The sequence below is a fragment of the Oncorhynchus tshawytscha genome, linkage group LG06, assembly GCF_018296145.1.
Source record: "Oncorhynchus tshawytscha isolate Ot180627B linkage group LG06, Otsh_v2.0, whole genome shotgun sequence".
Taxonomy (NCBI): domain Eukaryota; kingdom Metazoa; phylum Chordata; class Actinopteri; order Salmoniformes; family Salmonidae; genus Oncorhynchus; species Oncorhynchus tshawytscha.
In genome coordinates, this window is record NC_056434.1 from 61,789,672 (window position 1) to 61,811,916 (window position 22,245).

General features: G+C 44.3%; 1 protein-coding gene across 2 annotated transcripts in view; it reads right to left on the reverse strand.

Moving 5' to 3' along the window:
• Positions 1-22,245, reverse strand: part of LOC112252834 (TATA-binding protein-associated factor 172-like) — a 69,637-nt gene that overhangs the window by 24,750 nt on the left and 22,642 nt on the right. For both annotated transcript variants that reach the window (XM_042323480.1, XM_024424487.2), the window contains 10 exons: positions 20,307-20,483; positions 19,940-20,080; positions 17,421-17,545; positions 16,993-17,113; positions 16,076-16,180; positions 11,244-11,393; positions 9,951-10,096; positions 2,904-3,078; positions 2,434-2,628; positions 424-600 (listed from right to left, as the gene is read on the reverse strand). In XM_042323480.1, the coding sequence (XP_042179414.1) occupies positions 424-600; positions 2,434-2,628; positions 2,904-3,078; positions 9,951-10,096; positions 11,244-11,393; positions 16,076-16,180; positions 16,993-17,113; positions 17,421-17,545; positions 19,940-20,080; positions 20,307-20,483 (1,512 nt within the window). The remainder of the gene's footprint in view (positions 1-423; positions 601-2,433; positions 2,629-2,903; positions 3,079-9,950; positions 10,097-11,243; positions 11,394-16,075; positions 16,181-16,992; positions 17,114-17,420; positions 17,546-19,939; positions 20,081-20,306; positions 20,484-22,245) is intronic.

Here is a 22,245-nt window from a genome sequence, read left to right on the forward strand (position 1 = left end):
AGTTGGCTGGATGTCCTTTGGGTGGTGGACCATTCTTGATGCACACGGGAAACTGTTAAGCGTGAAAAACCCAGCAGTGTTGCAGTTCTTGACATAACCTTGCACCTACTACCATACCCCGTTTAAAAGGCACTAAATATTTTGTCTTGACCATTCACTCTCTGAACGGCTTAAAAATCCTTTATCTGGCCTCCTCCTCTTCATCTACACCCATTGAAGTAGATGTAAGTGACATCAATAAGGGATCATAGCTTTCACCTGGTCAGTCTGTCATGGAATAATGTTAATGTTTTGTACACTAAGTGTATATGTTATGTACAAATTATTCAAACAAAACCATTTGAATAGACATGGTATCGATATCAGGGAAGGCAAAGTGTCGATAAAGGAACCACGTTTCCAGTGTTAGATGACATGACCTACCTGCAGGTTGACCACGGCGCAGGCGGTGAACATGTGGACGCGCAGGTGCAGCTGCTGCCACTCCACACTGGTCTCGCCCACCGTGGACTGGGCCTGCTGACGCTTGCTGTCCAGTGGATGAAACTGTTTGGACTTCGTATCCAGGCCCACGGTGGACTCCGCGAAGATGGTGGTCACCTATGTATGGAGGGAAGAGCAGAGGATGTAGAAGTTGATTCATAGCATTCCTGGGTTTGTCATAGTTCGATACAATGGCGTTCAGCCTCCATTAACCTCAATAGGGTCTATAGTTCAATTCCATCGGAGTTAAGGGAAATGACCCAAAGTCTGATAGGGAATGACAGATTCAGGGCAAATCTCTTTACAAAACAATCCTTCCATTACCGCTGTTCAACAAAATAGATGAGACCCAGAGGTTGCAATAACACAGAATTCAGAGTTTTTCACGCAGATAAGATCAAATATAACGCTGCGTTCTGTTAACGCAGGCATTTTGTAAATGCCCATCTGAAATACTTCTCATTGTAATGTCTGCACGCTTCTGTCGCAGTTCGCGCCAAATCCTAAATGTTACACAAATTGTGCTTTCAGTTGCACTTTTCCACTCAGATGAAAAATCTTGCTCGTCTTCAAACCAATTAAATCCCCCGCATTCACAAAGGTACATTTGATCAGCAGACAGCGCTCTGACTGACGTTTACTTTTCTCCGGTGGTTTTAGCAAGTTAAAATGCAAGGTAAATGTTGCCGATGGCCATGTATCGTCTATGCAAAAGATACCGCGCTCTTTCATAGTAAGTCAATTCACTTATGCGTGGCTGCTAACCAAATGGCGCAGCTCTTCGGTTGTCCCCTGAGGATAACTAAGCGTCCCCTGAGGATAACTAAGCGATTCCCTCCCAAATGTTTTGCATTCATTTATTTAGTGTAATGAAAAACTCGTTTGCACATCCCTGATAACTCTACTGAAGCAACAACAACAAAAACACCTGTCTTTTGAATTTCAATGCAGGTGAAATGGTTTAAAAACATACGATGGTCTGCGTTTTGAAAATGAAGGTTTCTGAAACCTAATGCGACCCCTGGAGAACATTGATTCAATATTTAAACATAAATGTAATGACTTCAGACAGCTCAAAATGTCTTCGGCTAAAAGCTGCATTTAATCTGTGTTGAAAATGTAGGTTATGAATCTATGAAGACTTAACCAAGATGGCAAAAACATGGGAGTAGTACACTTAGTATAAGCAGCCACCTTCTCCTAAAGCTAGAATTGTTTTTGCTCCCAGACAGTGGCATATTTTATTTTATTTAACTAGGGAAGTCAGTTACGGACAAATTCTTAATTACAATGACGGCCTACCCCGGCCAACGCTGGGCCAATTGTGCGCCGCCCTACGGGACTCCCAATCACGGCGGGATGTGATTCAGCCTGGATTCGAACCAGGGACAGTAGAGTCGCCTCTTGCACCGAGATGCAGCGCCTTAGACCGCTGCGCCACTCGGGAGCATAGGACCAGAGACAGTCAAAATTAGTACACTACCATCAGTCTCTCTAACACGGCGTCATCACACCCTTGTGTCTCCGTGGCAGACGGGCACAGGGCCATGGCCTTCTTCCCAGACAAGCCAACACACCACAGAGACAGCACATAGCACAATAGTAACCTAACTTTGCTAAATGAGCGCATAAGATGTTTTTTTTTTTAAATCAAACATGTTGAATATTATAAGTCATAACTTGATCCCCACTGAGCTTAGACTGAGCCATGGAGATGGAAGGTGGCCAGTAGGTGGCCCAAAGGTTAGAGGCCGACCTGTAGCCGGAGGGTTGATGACTCGAATCCCGGAACGGGCAATAAAGAAATGCGGTCTGAACTGGCAAGAGCAGAAAAATGTCTGTTCTGACAAATAGACAATTGAAATCCACAATGTCATTGAAACACTGGATTTGGCTGCCATTTTATCTTTTAGTGATGTAACACAAATACAGTGGGAGTGTCGTCCTCACCAGTTCGTTGGCCTGGTCGATAGTGAACACGCTGCAGTTGAGGCGGTCGCGCACGTCGATCTGAGCGTCGGCCAGCAGGGCGATGAGCTGCTTACACTCGTTCTGCATGCGTGTGAAGGGAATGGCGATCTCATCGTAGTACAGCTGCTCTGACAGGATGGCTAACAGGCGAGGCTGGACCATGGCTGACACCACCTGAGTCAAGAGAGGGCGTGGGGGCAAGGCGGACAAGGTTTCATTTGACATTGGCTGGGATTCAATGAAACTACAGTTTGCTGGTATCGTGTTGGCTATCTACGGTACACCTTTGACGTCGGCTCAATCTGAAATTAAAAGTAAAAATAGCTCTGCACAGGTAGTTTGTGTTTGTTTGAATCCCGGCCATAAAAGCAGTTCTAAAGTGAACAACTCCTATTCAGACAGCACCAAACTGAAAAATCTGACGAACGAAAGAGAGACTCGGGCCCCACCTTCTGCACGGCGGCCCACTCACAGAGGACCAGGGCCACAACGATGCGCTGCAGGGCAGACTTGGAGTTGAGGTGGAAGAGGAGCAGCTGGCCCAGCGACTCAGCCGGCCGGATGTCCTGGGAGGATGAATTGAGCTGCGGGTCGCAAATACACCGACACAGGGCCCCCAACAGCCTGAAGTAGAGAAATAAAATGATTTTAGACATTCATCATTTATGCAAGTGTTGGAACTGGATTCGTCGCAATTCCACCACAGTGGGGGGGTTTTCCCCTGCCTTCTTTTGTCGGTCAAGAGAACACAAGTTTCAGTTTGCATACTGGTTAGTTCAGTGAGGAAAACAATACGCTGGGATGTGCGAAACGTTTGCGTCACAGCCGCTGCTAAATCAAATTCAATTGTACTGGTCACATACACATGGTTAGCAGATGTTATTGAGAGTGTCCCGACATGCTTATGCTTCTAGCTCTGACAGCAGTATCTAACAATTCCACAACAACTACCTAATACACACAAATCTAAGTAAATATATGGATGAGCGGTGACAGAGCGGCTAAGATGCAATGATAGATAGTGTAGTATACACATGAGATAAGAATGTTTACATATCTCGCATTACTTTAAGTGACTAGTGTTCCATTTACTAAAGTGGCCAATTAAATCAAGTCTGTAGGTAGGCAGCCGCCTCTGTGCTAATGATGGCTGTTTAACAGTCTGATGGCCTTGAGATAGAAGCTGTTTTTCAATCTCTGTCCCAGCTTTGATGCACCTGTACTGACATGATCTTCTGGATGGAAGTGGGGTGAACAAACAGTGGCTCGGGTGGTTATTGTCCTTGATGATCATTTTGGCCTTCCTGTGACATCGGGGTGGTGTAGGTTGTCCTGGAGGGCAGGTCGTTTTCCCCCAGTGATGCGTTGTGCAGAACCGCACCACGCTCTGCAGAGCCTTGCAGTTGAGGGCGGTGCAGTTGCCGTACCAGGCGGTGATATAGCCCGACATGATGCTCTCGATTGTGCGCCTGTAGAAGTTAGTGAGGGTTTTTGGTGACAAGCCACATTTTTTGAGCCCCCTAAGGTAGAAGAGGCGCTGTTGCGCCTTCTTCACCACACTGTGTGCGTGGACCATTTCAGTTTGTCGGTGATAAGTACACGGAGGGACTTAAAACTTTCCACTTTCTCCATTGCAGTCCCATCGATGTAGATGGGGGGGGGATCAACCTCTGCTGTTTCCTGAAGTCCACGATCATCTCTTTTCTTTTGTTGACGTTGAGTGAGAGGTTAATGTCCTGACACCACACTCTGAGGGCCCTCACCTCCTCCCTGTAGGCCGTCTCATCGTTGTTGGTAATCAAGCCTACCACTGATGTGTCATACTGCAAACTTGATTATTGAGTTAGAGGCGTGCATGGCCACGCAGTCATGGGTGAACAGGGAGTAAAGGAGGGGGCTGGGAACACACACTTGTGGGGCCCCAGTGTTGAGGATCAGCGTAGTGCAGATGTTTCCTACCTTCACCACCTGGGGTGCGGCCCGTCAGTAAGTCCAGGACCCAGTTGCAAAGGGCAGGGTCAACACCCAGCGACTCAAGTTTAATGATGAGTTTGGAGGGTAGTATGGTGTTGAATGCTGAGCTGTAGTCAATGAACAGGATTCTTACAAAGGTATTCCTCTTGTCCAGATGGGATAGGGTAGTGTGCAGTGTGATGGCGATTGCATTGTCTGTGGACCTATTGGGGCGGTAAAGCAAATTGAAATGGGTCTGGGATGAAAGGTAGGGTGGAGGTGATAGGATCCTTGACTAGTCTCTCAAAGCACTTCAGGATGACAGGAGTGCTACAGGGCGGTAGTCATTTAGTTCAGTTACCTAGGCTTTCTTGAGAACAGGAACAATGATGGCCATCTTGAGGCATACGGGGACAGTAGACTGGGATAGAGATTGATTGAATATGGCCGTAAACACACCAGCCAGCTGGTCTGCGCATACTCTGAGGACGCGGCTAGGGATGCCGTCTCGGCCAGCAGCCTTGCGAGGGTTAACCCATTTAAAATGTTTTACTCACGTCGGCCACGGAGAAGGTGCCCAAAGTTTTTGGTAGTGGTTCACGTCGGTGGCACTGCTGTCCTCAAAGCGTGCAAAGAAGTTTATTAATTTGTCCGGAAGCAAGACGATGGTTTTCTTTTTGTAATCCGTGATTGTCTGTAGACCCCGTCACATACGTTTCGTGTTTGAGCCGTTGAATTGCGACTCCACTTTGACTCTATACTGACACTTTGCTTGTTTGATTGCCTTACGGAGGGAATAACTACACTGTTTGTATTCGGCCATATTCCCAGTTGCCTTGCCATGATAAGATGCGGAGGTACATGCTTTGTGCGAATGCTGCCATCAATCCACGGTTTCTGGTTAGGGAAGGTTTTAATATTCATAGTGGGTACAACATCTCCTATACACTTCCTTATAAACTCGCTCACCGAGTCAGCGTTGTTATCTGAGGCTACCTGGAACATATCCCAGTCCACGTGATTGAAGCAATCGTGAAACGTGGAATCCGATAGGTCTATCCGACACTGGTCCGACCAAAGCAAGGGCGCTTTCCGTTTTAGTTTCTGCCTATAGGAGTGGAGCAACAAGATGAAGTCATGGTCAGATTTGCCAAAAGGAGGGCGGGGAGGGCCTTGTATGCATCGAGGATGTTGGAGTAGCAATGGTTGACCTTGTTACTCGCTTGTGTACTGCAATCGATATGCTGATAGCTAATTTGAGAAAAAGGCTACCTAAATTCTTTGTTAAAATCCCCAGCTACAATATATGCAGCCTCAGGATATGGTTTCCAGTTTGTATAAAGTCCAGTGAAGTTCCTTGATGACCATTTTGGTATCCACTTGCAGGGGGATATACACGGCTGTGACAATAACGGAGGAGAGTTCTCTTGGGAGATAATATGGTCGCTATTTGATTGAGGAATTGTAGGTCAAGTGAACAAAAGGACTTGAGTTCCTGTACGTTCTTACAGTTACACCATGAGTCATTAATCATCGCTCTTCTTACCGGAGAGATGGTTATTCCGGTTGGCGCGATGCACTGAAAATCCTGTTAGCTGTACTGACTCTGACAGCATGTCCCAAGCTAGCCATGTTTTTGTGAAACAGAGTATGTTACAATCCCGGATATCTCTTTGGAAAGCAACTCTTACCCTAATTTCGTCAACTTTGTTAACTAGGGACTGGACAATAGTGAGTAATATACTCAGAAGCGGTGGGTGGTGTGCGCGCATCTGAAGCCTCACTAGAAGACTGCTCCAGCACCCTCTCCTCCGGCTGCGTTGTTTTGAGTCGGCCGCTGGAATCAGTTCGAATGCCCTGGGAGGTGCAGACAAAGGATCCACTTTGGGAAAGTCATATTCCTGGTCGTAGTGCTGGTTGTGCTGATAAATTGACGTCTCTCTGATATCCAATAGTTCTTCCCAGCTATATGTAATAACACTTAAGGTTCTATGGGCTAACTATGTAAGAAATATATAAATAACAGAAGACTGCACAGTTTTCTAAGGACTAGAACCGGAGCTGCCATCTCTTTGGCGCCATCTTTCATCAGGCCACCACTCCCCAAAAAATATGATTTTTTAATAGTTTTCATGATTGTAATGTTTGAGTCACTCATGGCGTAAGACCACTGCAAAATGTGTAAAATTGCAGGAAATTAGCTTTAAAAACAGCAAATGTTTGTCTCTGCGTCCACTATCAGTCAACATACAGTGCATTCGGGAAGGACTCCGACCCCTTGACTTTTTCCACATTGTTACATTACAGCCATATTCTAAAATTGATTAAATCGTTTCCCACCCCCCTTAATCCACACACAATACCACATAATGACACAGCAAAAACAGGTATAGAAATTTTTGCTAATTGAATACATATTTTAAACTGAAATATCACATTTACATTTGATAAGTATAGGTATTCAGACCCTTAACTCAGTACTTTGTTGAAACACCTTTGGCAGCGATTACTGCCTTGAGTCTTGGGTATGACCCTACAAGCTTGGCACACCTGTATTTGGAGAGTTTCTCCCTTCTCTGCCAGTTTGGATGGGGAGTAGAGGTCGACCGATTATGATTTTTCAACGCCGATACCGATTATTGGAGGGCCAAAAAAAATCGGCTGCCGATTAATCGGACAAATTTTTTAGAATAATGACAATTACAACAATACTGAATGAACACTTCTTTGAACTTAATATGATACATCAATAAAAATCCATTTAGCCTCAAATAAATAATGAAACATGTTGAATTTGGTTTAAATAATGCAAAAACAAAGTGTTGGAGAAGAAAGTAAAAGTGCAATATGTGCCATGTAAAAAAGCTAACGTTTAAGTTCCTTGCTCAGAACATGAGAACATATGAAACCTGGTGCTTCCTTTTAACATGAGTCTTCAATATTCCCAGGTAAGAAGTTTTAGGTTGAAGTTATTATAGGAATTATAGGACTATTTCCCTCTATACCATTTGTATTTCATTAACCTTTTGACTATTGGATGTTCTTATATGCACTTAAGTATTGCCAGTGTAACAGTATAGCTTCCGTCCCTCTCCTCGCTCCTACCTGGGCTCGAACCAGAAACACATCGACAACAGCCACCCTCGAAGCAGCGTTACCCATGCAGAGCAAGGGGAACAACTACTCCAAGTATCAAAGCGAGTGACGTTTGAAACGCTATTAGCACGCACCCCGCTAACTAGCTAGCCATTTCACATCGGTTACACAAGCCTAATCTCGGGAGTTGATAGGCTTGAAGTTATAAACAGCTGCTGGCAAACGCACGAAAGTGCTGTTTGAATGAATACTTACGAGCCTGCTGCTGCCTACCATCGCTCAGTCAGACTGCTCTATCAAATATCAAATCATAGACTTAATTATAACATAACACACAGAAATATGAGCCTTTGTTCATTAATATGGTCGAATCCGGAAACTATCATTTCGAAAACAAAAAGTTTATTATTATCGCATATACCCTGACTCTGCGTGCAATGAATGCAAGAGAAGTGACACAATTTCACCTGGTTAATATTGCCTGCTAACCTGGATTTCTTTTAGCTAAATATGCAGGTTTAAAAATATATACTTCTGTGTATTGATTAATCGATTGTTATGAAAACTTGAAATTGGCCCTAATTAATCGGCCATTCCGATTAATCGGTCGACCTCTAATGGGAAGCATTGCTGCACAGCTATTTCCAGGTCTCTCCAGAGAAGTTCGATCGGGTTCAAGTCCGGCCCACTCAAGGACATTCAGAGACTTGTCCCAAAGTCACTCCAGCGTTGTCTTGGCTGTGTGCTTAGGGTCGTTGTCCTGTAGGTTAGGTGAACCGTCACCGCAGTCTGAGGTCCTGAGCACTCTGGAGCAGGTTTATCATCAAGGATCTCTGTACTTTGCTCCGTTCATCTTTCCCCTCGATCCTGACTAGTCTCCCTGTCCCTGCCGCTGAAAAACATCCCCACAGCATGATGCTACCACCACCATGCTTCACCGTAGGGATGGTGCCAGGTTTCCTCTAGACGTGACGCTTGGCATTCAGGCCAAAGAGTTCAATCTTGGTCTCATAAGACCAGAGAATCTTGTTTCTTATGGTCAGAGTCCTTTAGGTGCCTTTTGGCAAACTCCAAGTGGGCTGTCATGTGCCTTTTACTGAGGAGTGGCTTCCATCTCTAACATAAAAGCCTGATTGGAGGAGTGCTGCAGAGATGGTTGTCTTTCTGGAAGGTTCTCCCATCTCCACAGAGGAACTCTGGAGCTCTGTCAGAGTGACCATCGGATTCTTGGTCACCTCCCTGACCAAGGCCCCTCTCCCCAGATTGTTCAGTTTGGCTGGGCAGCCAGCACTAGGAATAGTCTTGGTGGTTCCAAACTTCTTTCAAGAGTGATGAAGGCCGCCTCCCCAGTGGAGCAGTGGTCTAAGCTGAGCGTAAATACAGACCCGGGTTCAAACCCAGGCTGTGTCACAACTGGCCGTGACTGGGAGTCCCATAGGGCAGCACACAATTGGCCCAGAATCGTCCGGGTTAGGGGAGGCTTTACTTGACTCATCGCGCTCTAGTGACTCCTTGTGGCAGTCCGGGCGCCTGCAGGCTGACTTCGGTCACCAGTTGTACAGTGTTTCCTCTGACACATTGGTGCACCTGGCTTCCGGGTTAAGCGGGCAGGTGTTAAGAAATGCGGTTTGGCATGACTTGACCTTTGCCTCTCTCGAGCATATTGGGGAGTTGCAGCGATGAGACAATGGGGAGAAAAAGGGTGTAAAATACACAAAAAATAAAATGAGGCCACTGTGTTCTTGGGGACCTTCAATACTGAAGACATTTTTGGTACCCTTCCCCAGGTCTGTGCCTCGACACAATCCTGTCTCGGATCTCTACGGACAATGCCTTCGACCTCATGGCTTGGTTTTTCCTCTGACATGCACTGTCAACTGTGGGACCTTATATAGACTGGTGTGTGCCTTTCCAAATCATGTCCAATCAATTGAATTTACCACAGGTGAACTCCAATCAAGTTGTAGAACCATCTCAAGGATGATCAATGGAAACAGGATGCACCTGAGCTCAATATTGAGTCTCATAGCAAAGGGCCGGAATACTTAAGTAAATAAGGTACATTCTTTATAAATGTGCGAAAATGTATAAAAACCTGTGTTCACTTAGTCATTATGGGGTATTGTGTGTAGATTGATGAGGGGAAAAAAACTTGTATCCATTTTAGAATAAGGATGTGTAACGTGGAAAAAGTCAAGGGGAATACTTTCTGAATGCACTGAATACCAGGACAGCCAGGCACTAAGAGGACTGGAGACAAAACGATGTGAACAGGCCAACCCGGAGTAGCAGCTGGCTGCAGATACCATACAGTGCTGCATTCAGTTCTTAATCTTAGTCTCTCAGGATCCAACCGCTGCCTACTGTCCTAAATCTACCATTTAGTGATTTTTCTTAAATCTCTCTAGGGATAAAAATTAGATTGAGGAATAGAAACAGAGACTAACTTAGCGGCCATGAGTCGAGCCCGTGTCACCACATAGTCCCGCGTCACTGGGTCCTCGGTCACGGTTTCTGCCCCGGCGATGTACTCCTGAACAGTCTCCTTCACTTGAACCAAGGCTCCCTGGCGAGGCTTCCCACCAGCCTTCTCCTGTCAAATGATATTAGAGAACATCTGCATCAGAACCCTGGGTCGGGTTCAGTAGGCCTGAAATGTTTATATTTTGCCCAAAACGGACTACCATCTGAGGTTGTCCAATAAGAACAGTCACTTTTGTTTTCCGTTGCAAAAATTGTCTACAGTGTGCTCTAATGAATAGCGCCCTAGACTATTGCATCATACGAGGCCATATACAATCAGTGGCCAGTTTATTATCTAGTACCGGGTCGTTGCTCCCCCCTTGCCTCCAGAACCACCTGAATTATTTGGGTCATGGAAACATTGCTCAATTGGTATCAAGGGTCCTAACATGTGCCAGGAAACATTCCCCACACCATTACACCACCAGCCTGTAACGTTGACACCAGGCAGGATGTGGCCAAAGACTCATGCTGCTTACGTCAAATCCTGTGTCATCAGCATGACAACAGGAACCAGGATTCATCTGACCAGGCAATGTTTTCAACTCCTCAATTGTTCAGTGTTGGTGATCGCGTGCCCATTGGAGCCGCTTATTGGTTTTAGCCGATAGGAGTGGAATCTGGTGTGGGCGCCTGTTGCAATATCCCATCCGTGACAAGGACAGACGAGTTATGCATTCCGATATGCCGTTCTGCACAACACTGTTGTACTGCACCGTTATTTGTCTGTTTGTGGCCCGCCTGTTAGCTTGCACAGTTTTTGCCATTCTCCTTTGACATCTCATCAACGAGCTGTTTTCGGCCACATGACTGCAGCTAACTGGATGTTTAGTTTGTCGCCCCATTATCTGTAAAGCCTAGACAATATCTTGCCTGAAAAGCCCCGGAGGCCGGCCGTTTGAGATACTGGAACCGGCGCGCCTGGAACCAACGATCATACCACCGCTCAAAGTCGCTTAGGTCACTAGTTTTGCCCATTCTAAAGTTCAATCGAACAGTAATTCAATGCCTTGATGCCTGTGCTTGCCTTATATAGCAAGCCACGGCCACGAGCCTCTCTGTCTGTAGGAGCGAACCACTTTTGTTAATGGGGTGGTGTACCTAATAAACTGGCCACTGAGTGTATATCCTAAGGGCACACTCTAATTTTGGAATAAGAGCACAATTGAGAATACAATCTGTAGCGATCAGACCTAACGGAGTAACCATCCTCTCACCTTGCAGCGAGACTTGACTTCCAGTAGCATGTTGATGTCTATGGGGATGTGAGAGGCTTGCATCATCAGACAGAGCCAGGCGCCCATCCAGGGACAGCTGGCTGCTACTACGTACTGCTGAGGGGCCTGGCGCAGCAGCTCGGTCCACACCTACAAGAAGACAAAACACGTTAAAAACAGCAGCCAGGATTTACGGTTGCAAAATTCCTGGAACTTAATATAAATTCCCTGGTTTTCCCCAAATCCCAGAATCAGTGGGGAATAAGCAGGAAAATTTGAATCAATCAACCAGGATTTCTGGAAAACCAGGGAATTTATTGAAAAATTACAGGAGTGTAGCATCCCTAGTCAGGATATATGACGTTAGCCATGTTTCCATTAACTTGTCCAGTGATTTTTTGTTGACATTTAGAACGTTTGTAAAGAAAACAGATGCAACAATTGCCTGCTAGGGTGCATTTCCATTTAACAATCAAGTCGATAAAAACAGCTGGACGTAATGACGTCACAAAAATAAAATGAACATCTGCAAAAATCTAGGGTCATTTAAAAAAAAAAATGTTGAAGTTTTTCCATTCCGCATTTAGGCAAATTCAGCATGAATAAATTGATGACAGCATGTATGCCCTCCCACCTCCCATCTGTTTCATGACTCAGGTATCCTGGGAAAGCCAGCATGGATAGAATGCAATCATTTATTCATATTTGCCATATTCCGTGCCATGGTGAAACTTGCACTACTGTAGATCTGAAATAATTTATTTTACCAGGTAAGTTGACTGAGAACACATTCTCATTTATAGCAGCAATCTGAGGAATAGTAACAGGGAAGAGGAAGAAGGATGAATGAGCCAATTGGAACCTGGGGATGATTAGGTGGCTGTGATGGTGTGAGGGCCAGATTGGGAATATAGCCAGGACCCCGGGTGAGCACCCTACTCTTACGATAAGTGCCATGGTATCTTTAGTGACCACAGAGAGTCAGGACACCTGTTTAACGGTCCATCCAAAAGAAGGTACCTTACACAGGGCAATGTCCCCAATCACTACCCTGGGACATTGGAAGACATACAGTGGGGAGAACAAATATTTGATACACTGATGATTTTGCAGGTTTTCCTACTTACAAAGCATGTAGAGGTCTGTAATTGTTATCATATGTACACTTCAACTGTGAGAAACGGAATCTAAAACAAAAATCCAGAAAATCACATTGTATGATTTTTAAGTAATTAATTTGCATTTTATTGCATGACATAAGTATTTGATACATCAGAAAAGCAGAACTTAATATTTGGTACAGAAACCTTTGTTTGCAATTACAGAGATCATACGTTTCCTGTAGTTCTTGACCAGGTTTGCACACACTGCAGCAGGGATTTTGGCCCACTCCACCATACAGACCGTCTCCAGATCCTTCAGGTTTCGGGGCTGTTGCTGGGAAATACGGACTTTCAGCTCCCTCCAAAGATTTTCTATTGGGTTCAGGTCTGGAGACTGGCTATGCCACTCCAGGACCTTGAGATGCTTCTTACGGAGCCACTCCTTAGTTGACCTGGCTGTGTGTCTCGGGACGTTGTCATGCTGGAAGACCCAGCCACGACCCATCTTCAATGCTCTTACTGAGGGAAGGAGGTTGTTGGCCAAGATCTCACGATACATGGCGCCATCCATCCTCCCCTCAATACGGTGCAGTCGTCCTGTCCCCTTTGCAGAAAAGCATCCCCAAAGAATGACGTCTCCACCTCCATGCTTCACGGTTGGGATGGTGTTCTTGGGGTTGTACTCATCCTTCTTCTTGCTCCAAACACGGCGAGTGGAGTTTAGACCAAAAAGCTCAATTTTTGTCTCAAAAGACCACATGACCTTCTCCCATTCCTCCTCTGGATCATCCAGATGGTCATTGGCAAACTTCAGACGGGCCTGGACATGCGCTGGCTTGAGCAGGGGGACCTTGCGTGCGCTGCAGGATTTTAATCCATGACGGCGTAGTGTGTTACTAATAGTTTTCTTTGAGACTGTGGTCCCAGCTCTCTTCAGGTCATTGACCAGGTCCTGCCGTGTAGTTCTGGGCTGATCCTTCCCCTTCCTCATGCTCATTGATGCCCCACGAGGTGAGATCTTGCATGGAGCCCCAGACCGAGGGTGATTGACCGTCATCTTGAACTTCTTCCATTTTCTAATAATTGCGCCAACAGTTGTTGCCTTCTCACCAAGCTGCTTGCCTATTGTCCTGTAGCCCATCCCAGCCTTGTGCAGGTCTACAATTCTATCCCTGATGTCCTTACTCAGCTCTCTGGTCTTGGCCATTGTGGAGAGGTTGGAGTCTGTTTAAATTGAGTGTGTGGACAGGTGTCTTTTATACAGGTAACAAGTTCAAACAGGTGCAGTTAATACAGGTAATGAGTGGAGAACAGGAGGGCTTCTTAAAGAAAAACTGTGAGGTCTGTGAGAGCCGGAATTCTTACTGGTTGGTAGGTGATCAAATACTTATGTCATGCAATAAAATGCTAATTAATTACTTAAAAATCATACAATGTGATTTTCTGGATTTTTTTCTTTTTTTTAGATTCCGTCTCTCACAGTTGAAGTGTACATATGATAAAAATTACAGACCTCTACATGCTTTGTAAGTAGGAAAACCTGGTACATGCTTTGTAAGTAGGAAAACCTGCAAAATCATCAGTGTATCAAATACTTGTTCTCCCCACTGTATATTTATTTATTAGTACCTGTCAAAAAAGTTGGATACACCAACTCATTCAAGGCTTTTCTGGGCAGGTAGCCTAGTGGTTAGAGCGTTGGGCCAGTAACCGGAAGGTTGCTGTATCGTAACCCTGAGCTTACAAGGTAAGAATCTGTCGTTCAGCCACAGAGCAAGGCAGTTAACCCACTGTTCCTGAAGACGTGGATGTCGATTAAGGCAGACCCCCGCACCTCTGATTCAGAGGGGTTAGGTTAAATTCCCTTTGTTTATTTTTACTATTTTCTACAATGTAGAACAATAGTGAACACATCAAAACTATAAAATAACACATATGGAATCATGTAGTGTTACATTTTTGTTTTAAAAAATGTAAGTATTAAATAAATCAAAATATATTTAATATTTGACAATCTACAAAGTAGCCACCCTTTGCCTTGACAGCTTTGCACACTCATGACATTCTCTCAACCAGCTTCATGAGGTAGTCACCTGGAATGCAGTTCAATTAACAGATGTGCCTCGTTAAGTTAATTGGTGGAATTTCTTTCCTTCTTAACGCACTTGACCCAATCAGTTGTGTTGTGACATGGTAGGGGTGGTATACAGAATATAGCCCTATTTGGTAAAAGACCGAGTCCATATTATGGCAAGAACAGCTCAATTAAGCAAAGAGAAACAACAGGACCGCCACAGGAAAGGACGACCCAGTTACCTCTGCTGCAGAGGATGAGTTCATTATTTTCTCTTTAACTAACTAGGCAAGTCAGTTAAGAACAAATTCTTATTCACAATGACGGCCTACCCCGGCCAAACCCTAACAGCGCTGGGCCAATTGTGTGCTGCCCTATGGGACTCCCAATCACGGCCGTATGTGATCCAGCCTGGATTTGAACCAGGGTCTGTAGGGAAGCCTCTAGCACTGAGAGGCAGTGCTTTAGACTGCTGTGCCACTAGGGAGCCCAGCCTCAGAAATTGCAGCCCAAATAAATGCATCAGAGTTCAAGTAAAATACACATCTCAACATCAACTGTTCAGAGGAGACAGCGTGAATCAGGCGTTCATGGTCGAATTGCTGCAAAGAAACCACTACTAAAGGACACGAATAAGAAGAGACTTACTTTGGCTAAGAAAACAAGCAATGGACATTAGACCGGTGGAAATCTGTCCTTTGGTCTGATGAGGAGATTTTCGGTTCCAACCGAAAAAGTGAACGAATGGTCTTCGCATGTGTCGTTCCCACCGTGAAGCATGGAGGAGGTGTGATGGTGCTTTGCTGGTGACACTGTCAGTGATTCATTTAGAATTCAAGGCACACTGAACCAGCATTGCTACCACAGCATTATGCAGCGATACACCATCCCATCTGGTTTGATTTGATTTGCGCTTAGTGGGACTGTAATTTATTTTTCAACAGGACAATGACCCAACACACCTCCAGCCTACGTAAGGGCTATTTGACAAAGAAGGAGAGTGATGGAGTTCTGCATTAGATGACGAGAACCCTCCGAAATCACCTAACCTCAAACCAAATTGAGATGGTTTGTGATGAGTTGGACCGCAGAGTAAAGGAAAAGCAGCCAACAAATGCTCAGCATGTGGGAACTCCTGCAAGACTGTTGGAAAAGCATTGCAGGTGAAGCTGGTTTAGAGAATGCCAAGAGTGTGCAAAGCTGTCATCAAGGCAAAGGGTGGCTACTTTGAAGAATATATTTTTACTACATGATTCCATACATGTTATTTCATAGTTTATGTCTTCACTATTATTCTACAATGTAGAAAATAGTAAAAATTAAGAAAAATCCTTGAATGAGTAGGTATCCTATATATATATATGTATTAAATGTATATATTAAATGCATTAAATGGCCTCACGTGCCCCGTAGCATCAAAATCATTTGGCAATCATTTATTCGAAAAACACTGTTGCCATCATTTGTCGCAAATAAAAAGTTAGACAAAAGACAACTCCACCCGTTGAACGGATAAAAATGTTGTCGATCTTTAGAAAATGTCTCCTATATCTGCCATTTTTTATTACACGTCACAATAATTTGTTTGCGAAATTGCTTTTGTCGAATAAACCTGGGTCAATGGAAACCTGCCTCGTGTGGTGTGTGTCTCAAACCTTTTGGATGAGGTCCAGGATCTCCTGATTGCTCTCCAGGATGCAGGACTGGAAGATGTGTCGGAGCATGTCTTGCAGGACCTGGTTGAGCCATAATGCACAGCTCTGGAACAACACAAAGCAGATTTCAGTTATGACAACGAAGAGTTGTATTCATACATTAGCATTCCAAAAATTGGCCCAACCTCAAAATGGATGACTAGACAGGGCGCTCGCGTGCGCCATATAGCATGCATGTTGATTTTGTCCACACACACCAGACGCGATACGGACAAGCAGGTTGATATCTCAAAACTAACTCTGAACCAACTATAGCTCATTTGTCCTGGGATATAAACATTGGGTTGTTGTTATTTTACCTGAAATGCACAAGGTCCTCTACTCCGACAATTAATCCACAGATAAAAGGGTAACCCAAATTGGTTTCTAGTAGACTCCTCTTCCAGGCATCTTGTTCTTCTTTGGACTTTATATGGCGGTTTGCAACCAACTTTAAGGTGCATTACCACTACCAACTGCACTGTGGACCTCAGGTCATCTTTCAATCATCCATGTGGGTATATGCTCCTAAAAACCAATGAGGAGATTGGAGAGGCGGGACCAAGTTCTATTTTAGCGTCTGGCTATGCAGCGTTGTTGACGTGTGCAAGCAGTGTGGCTGCAATGACTGAATAACATGTATACATTTATTTTATAACGCGAGTGGTGTGGTCAGCATGTAAGGCCCTACGTGTGTGGAGACAGGAGAGGATTTGATTGGTACAGGCAATATGGTGAAACTTCCACCTAGCCTATCAGGGGGAAAGGCAGAGCTATTACCGTATTACTTACACCTGTCAAATCCTCTCAGATTTGACACTAGTGCATAGGGGTCAATTTAGGATTGGGCCATTGACATATTTCTCTTACAAACCCACCTGGTCAGCTTTGGATAGTAGGGTGAAAAGGGTCTCTAGTGCGGCCCGTCTAACTGATGATATGGTGTGTCTAAGGAATGGCCAGACCCGAGGAACGAGGACCGTTAGGGACTGCTGCATGCTGGAGGGACAAAAAGAGAGCGTTGTTGGGCCTATCATCCCTTGAAAAAGTTGTCCTTAGTACATCCTAAGCACACTAGACGTTTCATTGACAAAGGGAACCACAACAACAAACACGTACTGGTTTGAATGTTTCTCAGCCATAAACACCATTGACTTTACAAGACCTGCTTTTTACCACAATTGTTAGCACACATTTTTGACTGTAGATCATCGGAATGTTCCTTAAAAGTACAAGATGTTCATGATTTCCATGATGTAGTGGGAGAAGAGGTTATACCTGTACAGACAGGAGAGGTGTCACTCACCTGCACTGTCGGACTTGAGGGTAGGCGAGCAGAGAGGACAGTAGGGTCATGATGCTGTTGGTGGAGGATGTCAGGTCATCCAGCTCCAGGAGAGCATCCCACAGGGAGTTCACTATGAATGGGACCTGAACAATACCGGGAAAAAAAGGGGAAAAAAACAGCAGTTATGATCTACACAAAACAGAGACAACTGCTATGGTTAGCACCGTACTGAAAAAAACAGAGCAAATAAACATCAAACTGGTTTGTGTTCATCAGCAAACTCAATGGAAAACATTTTTGCAATGGGAAAAAACGAAAATGTCCAGGTAGTCCGTACCGATTTCAATCAGTTCTCTTCCATTTGGTGCCAACTGAACACAACCCTATTGTGCCATAGACATGCCAAGAATTTCGGCGCGGGGGCGGCACCCACCCCGCAGACCCCACGACGGCGCGGGCGACACACTGCTCAAATCAAATAGTCAAAGTGTGGGAAGACTGCCTCAGTAGGAATGGTAGGCTGTTCTTCAGTAATTAATTATACTGAACTAAAATATAAAAACGCAACAAGATTTTACTGAGTTACAATTTATATAAGGAAAATCTGTCAATTTAAATAAATTCATTTGAGCCTAATCTACAGATTTCACAACTGGGAATACAGATATGCATCGATTGGTCACATATACCTTTAAAATTGATTATGGCCGGTCTAATGTTGTCACACATATTTTCAATGTCTGTGCGAAGTCGCTGGATATTGGAACACGGCGACCCAGAGCATCCCAAACATGCTCAATTGGTGACATATCTGATGAGTATGCAGGCCATGGAAGAACTGGGACATTTTCAGCTTCCAGAAATTGTTTACAGATCCTCACGACATGGGGCTGTGCATGATCATGCTGAAACATGAGGTGATGGCAGAGGATGAATGGCACGACAATGGGCCGTAGGATCTTATCACGGTATCTCTGTGCATTCAAATTGCCATCAATAAAATGCAATTGTGTTCGTAGCTTATGCCTGCCTATACCATAACCCTACCATGGGGCACTCTGTTCACAACGCTGACATCAGCACACCGCTCGCCCACACAACACCTATACACGTGGTCTACGGTTGTGAGGTCGGTTGGACGTACAGCCTAAGTCTTTCAAACAACATTGGAGGCGGCTTTAACGTTCAATTCTCTGGCAACAGCTCTGATGGACATTCCTGCAGTCAGCATGCCAATTGGACGCTCCATCAAAAAGTGGCGTTGTGTGACAAAACTGCACATTTTAGAGTGGCCTTTTATTGTCCCCAGCACAAAGTGCACCTGTGTAATGTGTTCTGGGTCGGTCCTCTTTAAATAGCCGTGTGTCGACAGTAGGCTGCTAATGATGACAATAGTCAGTTCACCGATGCTGTTTAATCAACTTCTGGGAAATCCATCCACCTGACAGGTGTGGCATATCTTGGCAAAGGAGAAATGCTCACTAACAGGGATGTTAACCAATTTGAGAGGAATAAGCTATTTGTGCATATTGAAAATTTCTGGGATCTTATTTCAGCTCATGAAACATGGGACCAACACTTCATGTTGTGTTTATATTTTTAAAATGTACAATCAGGGCTCTCCCTAGGATATTCTGACAAGGTGGGGTTGATGTAAGAGTCAATTTCCCCCTCAAGAAGTTGGAGCATTTAGCATTATTTTTACCTGTAATTGCCATTTCCTGAAACTTAGTCTTAAATGATAAACAATGTAGCCAACATGGAAGTCTTGTGTTTCATCCTTAAAATGTCACATTATTCTAGGTAAAATTTAAGGGGTAAAGATTATTCTCATTATTAGGTGTCTATGTGGGTAGTCTAGTGAAAATGGCTTCTTACATTTTGTTTGGGGAGATAATTCAGAACAAATCAATTGCTGGACGCAAAGCAGCTAGTAGTCTAGCTCACCGTAGGCTATTAGGAATAGGAAACTGAACTAGGCCTATAGGAGCTTGTTTCAGATCTCCCTCTCTGACCTAATCCATCAAGTTAAGTCTGAGCCACTAGGCTACCATTCGTTCAACATGCCTCGTTGACATCGGTGAACTGACTATTATCATCATTAGCAGCCTACTGTCGACACACGGCTATTTAAAGAGGACCGACCCAGAACTGATTAAGTAACATAGGTCTACTAATCTTTAAGAGTCTAACGTAACGGTTTCTGTTTCCATCCACGCAGCAACACACACTGAACTACAATAAGTGCTTTCTGGGATCAGAGCAGACCGCTAGAGATCGAGTCAGTAAATCACAATGTGCCAACTAGAAGACTGTTTTAGGGTTGAGTTTTTCTCGTACCGGCGAACTTTCATCTCAAATTGCGTGCATGGTGGGCAAAATGTGTGCAGGTTGGCCAGGTCTGAAGAAGTTTACAATGACAACAAAAGCAAAGCCATGGGACAGGCATAACAGAGGAGTGAGGTTGGAGAGAGGCTAAGGAGCAGTTAAGGTGACCACGTGTAAAGAGTAACTGTGGAGAGGAGCTCCTGTCTGACCTTGTTGGGGAGTAGCTGCACCAACCCGTCCACCACAGGGATGAGGGCCGCGGCCGCCACCGCTCTGACATCATCATCCAGGTCCTGCAGCCCCTGCGTGATGGCAGGGAGCACCCGTGGAAGCAGAGCGGATATCAGGTCCTGAGAGGAAAGCGAGGGAACGAGGAAAAAAAGTTTATAGAAAGACAATGAGTGCAGTTCAGGGATCATGAACTAGATGCAGCCTGTTTTTTGCCCAGAAAACTTGGGGGGGGCAAATAAATTAATGCATGTATAAAACACTTGTTTTACAGCCTTAAAATGGATAACACACATCATGCATGTTGGGTGGCAGAGGCAAGCAGACAAAACAGGAGGTTAGTGGTACCTGTCTGACTGCCAGGCCATACTTGATGCCCAGAAGACCCCCGTGCCGGACCTCCCACTGGTCCTCCGTCAGCAGCTTCAGCAGGATGTCTACTGTCATGGCAACACCGCTGTCAGTCATGTGGCGCAAGGCCACGCCCAGTGTCTGGGCACAGGTCTCTCGAACCGGAGCCACCACCTGACCAGAGAGACAGCATGTTAGACAAACAGGAATGCCTGACTCGTAAATGATAGTGAGTAGGGTTGCAAAATTCTGTAAACTCTTGCTTTTTTGTTCTTGGAATATTGTAACCTTACCCCAGAGGAGTAGTCACCAACCTTTTGAGTCAAAGATAATTATACATAAATACAGTTGAAGTCAGAAGTTCACATACACATTGGCCAAATACATTTAAAATCAGTTTTTCACAATTCCTGACATTTAATCCTTGTAAAAATTCCCTCTCTTAGGTCAGGAAGGATCACCCCTTTATTTTAAGAATGTGAAATGTCAGAATAATAGTAGAGAGAATTATTTATTTCAGCTTTATTTCTTTCATCACATTCCCAGTGGGTCACAAGTTTACATAGACTCAATTTGTATTTGGTAGCACTGCCTTTAAATTGTTTAACTTGCGTTAAACGTTTTAAGGTAGCCTTCCACAAGCTTCCCACAATAAGTTGGGTGAATTTTGGCCCATTCCTCCTGACAGAGCTGGTGTAACTGAGTCAGGTTTGTAGGCCTCCTTGCTCGCACACATTTTTTCAGTTGTGCCCACAAATGTTCTGTAGGATTTAGGACAGGGCTTTGCGATGGCCACTCCAATACCTTGACTTTGTTGTCCTTAAGCCATTTTGTCACAAATTTGGAAGTATGCTTTAGGTCATTGTCCATTTGGAAGACCCATTTGCAACCAAGCTATCACCTATGGAAATTGCTCCCAAGGATAAACCAGACTTGTGGAGGTCTACAATTTATTTTCTGTGGTCTTAGCTGATTTATTTAGATTTTTCCCATGATGTCAAGCAAAGAGATACTGAGTTTGAAGGTAGGCCTTGAAATGCATCTACAGGTACACCTCCAATTGACTCAAATTATGTCAATTAGCCTATCAGAAGCTTCTAAAGCATGACAATTTTCTGGAATTTTTCAAGCTGTTCAAATGTACAGTCAATTTAGTGTATGTAAACTTCTGACCCACTGGAATTGTGATACAGTGATTTATATGTGAAATAATCTGTCTTTAAACAATTGTTGGAAAAATGACTTGTGTCATGCACAAAGTAGATGTCTTAACTGACTTGCCAAAACTATAGTTTGTCAACAAGAAATTTGTGGAGTGGTTGAAAAACAAGTTTTAATGACTCCAACCTAAGTGTAAGTAAACGTGCAACTTCAACTGTACATACATACATACATAGCCTTGCAAAAGTATTCATCCCCCTTGGCGGTTCACCAATTTTGTTGCATCACAACTTGTAATTTACATGGATTTTTAATTGGATTTCATGTAATGGACATGCACAAAATAGTCCAAAATGGTGAAGTGGAATTTTTTTTTATTTTTTTTACTCGTTTCAGAAAATGCAGAAAAATACTAAATGTAAAAGTGGTGCATGCATATGTATTCACCCCCTTAGCTATGAAGCCCCTAAATAAGAAGTTATGTAACCATCACCTTCAAAAGCTAAAGTTCACCTGTGTACAATCTAAGTGTCACATGGTCTCAGTATGAACTCAGCAAAAAAAAAATCCTGTTGCTGTCAACACTGTTTTTTTCAGCAAAATGAACATGTGTAAATATTTGTATGAACATAAGATTCAACAACTAAGACATAAACTGAATAATGGAATAATGTGTCCTGAACAAAGGGGGGGAGGTCAAAAGTAACAGTGAGTATCTGGTGTGGCCACCAGCTGCATTAAGTACTGCAGAGCATCTCCTCCTCATGGACTGCAC